This window comes from Podarcis vaucheri, assembly GCF_965113315.1.
Source record: "Podarcis vaucheri genome assembly, chromosome: 1".
In the NCBI taxonomy this organism is placed as follows: Eukaryota; Metazoa; Chordata; class Lepidosauria; order Squamata; family Lacertidae; genus Podarcis; species Podarcis vaucheri.
In genome coordinates this window covers 70,902,044-70,911,386 of record NC_138759.1, presented here as the reverse complement: position 1 = coordinate 70,911,386, position 9,343 = coordinate 70,902,044, and the positions used below count along the sequence as shown (strand labels likewise).

General features: G+C 45.4%; 1 protein-coding gene across 4 annotated transcripts in view; it reads left to right on the top strand.

Annotated features, from left to right (window-relative positions):
• Positions 1-1,982: 1,982 nt before the first annotated feature.
• Positions 1,983-9,343, top strand: part of AMPD3 (adenosine monophosphate deaminase 3) — a 31,763-nt gene continuing 24,402 nt past the window's right edge. Inside the window, exons 1-3 of one of the 4 annotated variants that reach the window (XM_082193304.1) lie at positions 1,983-2,329; positions 8,698-8,923; positions 9,073-9,268. In XM_082193304.1, the coding sequence (XP_082049430.1) occupies positions 2,257-2,329; positions 8,698-8,923; positions 9,073-9,268 (495 nt within the window). In that variant the 5' untranslated portion in view covers positions 1,983-2,256. The other 3 variants (XM_082193305.1, XM_082193306.1, XM_082193303.1) reach the window with 3 other exon arrangements.

Below are 9,343 nucleotides of genomic sequence, written 5' to 3'. Positions count from 1 at the left end.
TCACTTGTGAAGGACATGAACTCTGTATATTTAGAAGTCCCACATGCAGAACAGGTTGTGGAACTATATTCTAGGCATGCATTAAGTCCTGGCCAGAACCAGCCTCATAGAAAACTCTCTTAAGTCAAGTAATACTTTTTTTTTTTTTTAAGAACCAACTTTATTTTCACTTAATGTTATGGGGACTGCATCCAATAGAGTTTACACTGGCTGTGATCCAATGAGCTACTTTAGGAATGCTGGAGGGCTTGACTATGCCTAGCATGGTTTTAATTTCATTCCACACCAGAAATTTCTTTTGAAAGTCACCTCAGTTGCAAAAGGAGCTTGCAGTGTGGCATGGGGTTGTACTATTGGATTTCCTCAGCCCCAAGCTCACTGCCCTTGGAGAGGACCTCTAATATAATATATTCTACTGTTATGAGCTGGGGGTGGGGGTGGGGAGTGTGGATGGAACCCTGGGTTCCCTTCCAGAACCTGTGATCCTGCATCCAGGACAGTAGAATGCAAAGGAAGCTTGCCAAACCAGTTCCTTTATCAAGGTAATGGCTTTGGCTGGCTGGTTGGTTTTAGCATAACCAAGTAAGTAATTCTGCTCAGCTTCATTATTTATGAACACAGAAATTTGGGGTCCCCTGCAAACCAGTGCAAAATGCTGCAAAACGACTGCAAAACTTTGGCACCGGTTTGGAGGAGATATCCAATTTTGGGGTTCGTAGTCAATTAAACTATTCTGTGTCATACAACTAATGAGTGGGCCTTTCCCCAAGCAGCTCACCTAGCTTGCTACTTGGCAGAACAATAGCCATAGTTGGAAACAGGCTAAAAGCTGCAGACAGGGGAAAATGTCTTGCTCTTCCCTTGTTAGACTTCAGGGCTCCTCTGGAAACCTAAAGCAGAACCAAGATCTGTGGGGATGTTCATGCTGTGAGCCCCTCCATCCTATACACAGGTTTCTTATATGTGTGAATAAAACCATGTATCCTAAAATCACAACAGTCAAAGAATCCACATCACAAGTAAACACTGGAACCCCTGGTGCCTCTCAGGCTCAGAGACTGGGGTGGGTTGTGCATGACGATATTTTCTGTGTACTGTTAGTTCTATGATATAATACAGAATCTACACTATACAGAGTTCTTGTTTTATAAATGAATGGAACTTGCTGTCCCAGATCACGCCCCCCCCCTCCTGCTCCAGCAACCCTTGAACACATAATAGCAGGGAATTCAATCTCATGTAAATCCAACTGATGTCAACAGAAGAGCTATGTGCATGTTTACATCTCTCCAGGTGAAATCAACGGGCCTTTAAAAACGTTCCGCTTTGTCTGGATCGGGCCCAATAACGGCAAGTTACTCTTGCCTAATGTTTCCTCAAGGAGTTTTGGATGGGTTTCAGCTAAATCATGATAACGCTTATTACGACGCTAACACAGCATTGTGCGGAAGGATGCGGTCAAACCACCTTCCTGCGGCAATAGGAAGCCTTTCTCTGGACGTGAGCCAGAGCCCTTTCGGGTTGCCTTTGCCCGCAGCGCGCTTCGGCTCCCTTCCAGATATGTGGACGGTGACTCAGAAGCAGCAAGTCCCACAGAGTTTACTTTGCAAGTCCTGTTGGCCTCAAAAGGTCTTACTTCAGAGCAGATCCCGACAGAACTGCACTATTATTTGCTCCCCCATAAACGTGCACACGATTGCAGCCTCAGGGCTAGGGTGGCCCCGAAGCAAAAGACGAAAAAAGGCTCCTGCGCCTTCAACAGACGCGCAGACTTTTTTTTGCCGAAGAAGTTTCATTTTCGCCACAACTAATTAAAGGCGCAGGAACCTATTTCGCCTTCGCACGTCGCAACTTGGCGCTTGGATTCAAAGAAAGTGACGCGCGTCAGGCTTCCTTGAATTCAATGGTCAGGCAAGCGACGCCACACTCTCCCGTGTTGACGCTCCGCGTTGGTTATCTACCCGCAAACAGCGAGAGCGTCTGGGCCGAGGAATCTCTTTTCCTCTGGCTGCGAGACTTTCGGTGTCTGCAGCCGTGCGAGGCGCTGATAAGCGGGACGCTCAGGAGACAGGCGCCCTCTCGGCGCAACCTCGGGGAGACACACGCTACTGCAGCCCAGGTTACGAAGCGCCTCGGCCGGGAAGGGCAGCTTCCCCGCAAGGCGTGCCCGCGCGGCCTGGCGCCCTCTCTCCACCAGAGGGACTGAGCCGGCGGCGCTTAGTAACCTGAGCCCTCCTCTTCCTTGGGAGAAGTTTCATGCTGGCGCTGGAGAGGCTCGAGGAGGAGCTGCCACTCCTGTTGCTGCCGCGAGAGCGAGGCGTGGAGAAAGGTGGGTGCCCGGGAACTGGCTACCGCTCGACATTTTCCTGACAGACCATCTCTCCAAGGACACCCCTCTGAGGTAGATTCGGCGCAGCTACGCCTTGTGTGTCTGTAAATTGCGTGTTCGCGCGCGCTCTCCCCCGTTGCCACTCAGTGCGCAGGGCAAAATAGGACGACGGAGGGGGGCTTCAGCGCTGGGTGAGCATCCCGGGTGAAGCAGCTCCGAGAGGCGCGGGAAGAGAAAATGGGGCGCCCCCCCCCCGGGAGGGGGGATGTGAAGCGGAGAGGAGACGAGGCAGCCCGTCCTGCGCCTCCGCGGGAAAGGCGCGCGCTAGCGGGGAGCAGATGGCGCCTGCTCTCGCCTCGCCAAGGATGGGGCCGCCTTTGCCAGGCAGGAAGCAAAACGTTTCGCCCCCGTCAGGTTGAAGCCTGACCCCTCTTCCCACCCCCCACCCTCGCCGCCCAGTCCTTCCCGGGCTGGGGAGATGACCCCATCCCAGAACAGGGGCGGGCGGGCGGAGCGGGCAGCGGGCATTGCCCGGCCGGCCTGGCTGCCTCACTGCGGGAGCTGCAGAGCGCAGCGGGAGTGCGGCAGCAGCAGCTGCTGGCTCCGGCGGCTCCTCCCTCTTCTGCTTTCTCCTCCGGCCAGCCGGCGACTGACTCCTGTCCGCTCTGGCTGGGGGAAAGAAGGCTCCTTGCCTGCCGCCCGCGCCGCCGAGGCTCGGCGAGCGTCTGCCATGACTTTCCCCGGGGCGCTAGGTAAGTGGCGGCTGCTTTCCAAGCAGGAAGTGAACGGGGCGGGCATGCAAGAGCTGACCTTGCCGGGTAGCGGCGGGTTGCAGCCGCCGCCAGAGCCGGAAGAAGCTGGGCTGGCACCTGCAGCAGACCTGCTCGGCCGGGGAGAGCAGCCTGTATCCTTGGCTTCCATCACTAGGAGGAAGACCCGTCGCCTTCCCTCCCAGCTCCATCGGCTCCGCATCCTCCCTACTTTCTTCGCCACAGCAGAATAAGACTCATTTTCATGGCATGCGCTCATAAAATATTCAGGATCCCCCATAGCTGGGTTCCTGAATCAATCTTCTGAAAGAGGAAGAGTGAGAACAGTTCCTGAAGAGGTGGATTGAGAACAAGTTATTTACCTATCCTGCCCCCCCTCCAAAAAAAATCCCGAACAGAAACGGTATACTAATACTTGATTTTTATTTTTTAAAAACCCATTCCGGAAACTTCAGGTTAATGCACTGACTCATTTAGTTCCCACGGTTTCCAGTTGTAGCTTTGGCCTTATTCATCTTGTTGCTCTGCTTCTCCCCTCCCAAAACAGAGCAAGTCATTTTTGGATTTGGAAATCATAGTAAGTTTCTGGATTTTGCTACTTTGGTAAGAGCACATAAACTGATGTGCAGGGACATCACCTAGCCTAGTTCGCTCCTTGATTCTTGAGTACTGCAGAGAGCTAGCCTTGCATGTTTAATTTATTGTATATCGCCTAGAGAATTTATATGGCGAGGCAACTAATAAATGTCAAAAATAAATAAGTGTTCACTGAATTCAAATAATAAATTAATAAATGTATTTATTACCTGCCCTTCATACTAAGATGCCAGGGCAGGTCACTACAATTCAAAAGGCAACCTTCCAAACAGTTTGAAATAAATTACAATTACAAGAATAGGGTGGGTCTTAAAAAAGTACATTGCAAGTGTCAAAGGCCAGGGTTAAGAGACTGCATAGTGAAGGTGTCAGACACTCCTCTGGGGATAGAGTTCCACAGCTTATGGGATGGTTCAGAGAACACCCTCACCTGGATCACACACACCACTTCTCTAAGTGTGCTGGAAGTACCAAGAGGGAACCCTCTGCTGATCTTAATACCCAAGAGGTTATGCAGGGAAGGATGTGGTCTTTCATTTTTGGGGGGTCTAAGTCTTTAGGGCTTTATACATTTCATGAGCATCAGTGCCCAGAAACAAACTGGCAACCAATTCAGCTGTTTTAGAACAGGGATTTAGATGAGATACTAATGGAACCCAAGGCTGTAATCCAGCTGCTGCATTTTAGAACATTTGAAGTTTCTGAGTCATCTTGAAGGGCAGCCCCACACTGAGCGCACCACCATAGTGCAGCCTGGAAGTTACCAGAGCATGGAGTACAGTAGCCAAAGAATTTTTGTCCAGAAAGAGCCATAGCTGCCAAACTGTAGCTGTAGCTGAAAAAAATGTACTCCTAGTCACACCTTCCAGAAGTGTGCAAGCCCATCCAGAACAGTCAGTCCACACACACACCCCCCCGCATCCTGGACTTGAGAACTCAGGACATGAAACACATCTGGCTTTTCAGGATTCAAGTTTAGTTTATTGGTCCACATCCAGCCCACTGCTGCCCACAAGAACTGGTCTTAACACCTTAACTGCCTCTCCCAATTCTGATGGAACAGAGAGAGTGACAGCTGGGTCTTGTCTGCATAATGATGATACCTCACTCCAGATATCCTGATAGTATATCCCAGGTGCTTTGTATAGGTATTCAATAGCAGGAGGACAAGATGGAACCCCTCCCAGGTCTCATAACTGTCTGAATCTGTGCAATTCTGCCCCTCTTGTGTCTCAGTGTTGTTACAGCAGACCTCCAAATGTGTCAGAGTGCTAGTCTCTTGGCCAGATAACAAAAGCCCATCCACCACTTGGAAAAGCTCAGCTACATAGCTACTTGTTGATGCACTGGTGGCAGAGAAGTAAAGTGTTTTTTTGCCACTGCTGTGAGGAAACTAGTGTTTGTTCAGGTTTGGGCTAAGATTTGCATCACCTGCACTCTTACCTACCAACACTGCTTCATTTCATGCTGGTTACTAGAATACCAAGGCAACCTAAGTGCTCCACAGAAATGGTGAGGGCACCCAGGAATGGTTGTGTCAATGGCTCTATGCATTTCACCATTCCATAGCGAGATGGGAGCCTCATTAGGAGTACCAGCCATGTCAGCTGGAAAATCCCCCCCCCAAGCATTCAGGTTTCCATAAATCTCCAAGGGTGGGGAATCTCACACCTTGCAGAGTGGAGTAGCTGGGTTCAGCTTTAGCAATGGTAAGAGGACATGGGTTTCTTTATCCCTACTTTCTTGCTTAAAGGAATGCAGGCTGAGACCTTGGATGGATAGTGGCAAAATAAATATTTATTTTAGTCTACAGCAGGGGTTGGGAATCTGTGGTCCTCCAGATGTTGGATTCCAGCTCCCATCAGACCCAGCCAGATGGGCTAATGGTCAGGGATGATAGGCGTTGTCCCACAGGTTTCCCATTTTGAAAAGACATCTTGGGACACTCAAGACCTTTGGTCTGAGCAATAGAAGACACCACCTGTGTTACAAGACTTGATTGTTCTTGGTGGATAGTTATAGACCTGGACTTAGACCTTGTACAATATGTTGGTTACAACAGACTTAGCAGAAAAGCCAGTTAGAAACCTTGTTGCAGAGACCAAAAAAGGGGGAGGAAGGGAAGGGAAACATCCTGTGCAGTACAAAGAAATGGGAATGTTGAAATACTTTGGCACCTTATTTATTAGCAATCACTAGAATATATCAACATGTAATGTTTGAAATTGTTTTTAGACTGAAAATAAATCATTTCCCAAGCAGTCATCACAGCTAGTAGCTATTAATAGAAGATTGTTTCCCATTTAACAACAAGCTCAGATGCCAACAGTTGGAAAGTGGAGTCATGCATGTAGGAATAGCATCACATAAAGACTGCTCCAAGTTACACAACTTTTGGGAATGATTTTGTTTTCAGGATGTTTTCTTCCTCGTAATCAAAGCAACGCTGATTGACTGGGTAAGGCTCCTAATAATGCTAAGCCCTTAAAAACCCTTTGATTTCAACAAGAGATATTTCAACACATGCTTTAACACTTTCACTGAAATTAATAGGACTTTAAAGTGGTTAGAGTTCAGCCATGCCTTTGGCTTTGAAACCAGGGATAAATTTAGAATTCAATGCCCAGGCCTACATTTCCACACAGGGTTTTTAAAAATAGTTTATTGGTTCATGAACATTTTTAGCAGGTGTTAATAGAAACTTTGGCTTCATGTAGTAACTGACAAGTACAAGGAATTTAAGATGCATTTTAAAAATTGAAACTAAATATTGCAAGATTATATTCCAGAGTAATTATTATATAGCTTATTTAAGAGGAATGGTTGATAAAAAATGGACTTTAAAAAGGAATGTTAAAGAGTTTTCTTTGTTACTTAAATTAAAGCTATTCATGAATGAAGGTTGTTTTGGTTTGTATAGAGAATGCAGTAAATATCTTATGGGGGAGGGAAAGCTTTTTAAAATTGCTATTAATGCTGATCTTTCTCTTTCCCCACATAGAGTTTAAAGGCAGAATATAATCTTAGAGATTCAGTTTAAACACTCTTCCTCTTATAAACACAAATTATTCCATTGCAAAATTGCTTGACATTTATGATAGAAAAATGGTATGAATTAGAATGATGACTATTTGCTATCATTTGAAACTTTCAACCGTTTGGCTATGAAAAATGGTAGGAGGGCACTTGAAATAATAAATAAACAATTTATTATTTATATTTTGCTCTTTTACAGTCATAACCAGAATGGCTAGCTGCGTATATAAAATTCAACCATAAAATACAACTAAGTTGGTTTTCCTTAAATCAAATGCAGATTTTAAAACACAAGATACAATTCAGACTGAAACTCAGGCAGTAACAAAATTAAATAGGACTTCAAAAGATTAAAGACCTGGAGTGAAAGAGATGTTTTCAAATTATGTTAAATGATGTCTGTACTGGGGGGCTGATGCAGCTCAGTTGGAATAATGTTCCAGAGCTGTATTGGCACCATTTAAATGGTACTGTTTCTCATGCTGTCTCATGATGACACGGAAGTGGTACCTCTGAAGCTGATGCCAAGGGCCAGGTAGCTCATAAATGGAATTCAGTGGTCCTTAATACAATCGTAAGACAATCTGGTTGTAGACCAGGGTGGCCCTATTTTTAATACCAAGTGGATCACAAGACTACTTTGACACAGAACCCATTGGCCATATCCTGCCTTGTCACCCAAGTGAGGAGCTGGGTTTTGGTGAGGAGGCTTGAGGCTCTGGCAGGTTCCTAGAGCTCTACCACCTTCTTCACAAAGCTGTGCTAAGTCCTAAACACAGAGGTGCACAATAAAAGGAAAGATGAATCAGCATTAATCCTTAAACATGTTGAAATCAGTGCAATTACTCATGTCTGATCAAGGATAAATCTAGTTAAATTCAATGGGGCAGGCTTCCAGGTAGGTGTAATCCTATGCCACTTACTTGGGGGTAATCCCTACTGAACTCAGACTTATTTCTGACATGTATAAGGTTTGCATTGCTGCATGCCACATACGGCCAATAGTAGATGCAATTTAACGTTAGCCTGTCCAGTTGAGCTTCATTTATTTCAAAAGGACTGAGGTGTGCCTAATACATGCTGGATTGCATTCATTATTTCTAAGTTTTACTAGTTTCCGGTGGATATTGCACCAATTCACACAGCCAAATGGTTGAGAAAATACTGTGCATCTAAATTCAATACAGCGTAAGTCAAAGCAATCACTGCTCACCCCAAAGCTACAGTGCCCTCCCAGAGCTGCTAAAAGTGAGTTGAGTGGTGCTGTGGTAATTGTGGATGGAGTTGTGAGATGGGTGCTTAATGAAGGTATCATTCAACCACTTCATCACACATTGTACTTTGTATAAATAAGCTAAATTTGTGTTCTTTGTTTAGTCAGCCCAATTCATGAAAATTGACTTGTGCTTCAGTAATTGCCACAATCTAAAACTGTGCTGTCTTGTTTTATGTGCCCAGTGAGTCTTCTATTTTCCTCCCTTGACAGCAGCCTGCCACATGGTTTGAAATGCCTATTTTGTAACTCTGGGAAGTTTCAAATGTGATTTCTAGGGCTGATGTTTGGAAAGAGTGAGAAACTCACAATGCTTTGCACTTGCAAACAGCTAATGATACTTATTTTAAAAAATTCATTCAAAATGTTTAGGATTGGAGTATAGTGATCATAGGCATCAGAATCAAAACTAGAAAATTTGAAATACATCATGCAGGAGTGAGTAGAGCATTTCTTCATCTGATTTTGAAAATTCTTGTTGAGTAGCCCTAAGCTCCAAAACTGGTATTGCCATATAAGAAAATTATTGCTCTGGTGACTGTTAAAAGAACATAGTGTTCACTGAAAACCATTACAGTGGTGTAAAACTGCGCAAATTTTTAATGACTCTAGGATTAACTAAAAGGACAGTGATTTATTTTTGATAACTAACTGTAACATGTAGCCTGTAATTCCATATTTTCCCCCCTTAGCTGAGATGCCCAGACAGTTCCCAAAGCTAAACCTCTCTGAGGTTGATGAGTCGGTGCGGCTTCTAGCCGAAAAGGTTTTTGCCAAAGTTCTTCGAGAAGAAGACAGCAAAGATGCCTTGTCACTATTCACCGTGCCTGAGGATTGCCCTATTGGGCAGCAAGAGGCGAAAGAAAGAGAGCTGCAGAAGGAGATGGCAGAGCAACAGTCGTTGGAAACAGCGAAAAGGTTTGTTCGATGACAATGCAGAAGTAACTTAAAGTCTTTATATACATAATGGCAGGACATATTTGAAGTAAAATTTAACCATAAAGCTGATTTTGTTGATCTCGAGATGTGTCTTACTCACTTACGTGTTGTGTGCTATGGAAACTTAGGAAGAAAAGTTTCAAGATGATCCGGTCCCAGTCCTTGTCGCTGCAAATTCCACCACAAGAAGCGAGAGCTCTGTCAGACACCCCAGTTGTGTCTCCTCCTACTCCAGTGCTTCCAGGTTCTTTGCAACCCACCCAAAGGATGTATGATGTACCAGAATTTCAAAGAGTTACAATTAGTGGGGATTACTGTGCTGGGGTAAGGAATCAGTCAATTTTTCCTTTTTTAGAGAGAGAGAAAAGGGAAAAAAATGTTAACTGTTGTATGCTTGTG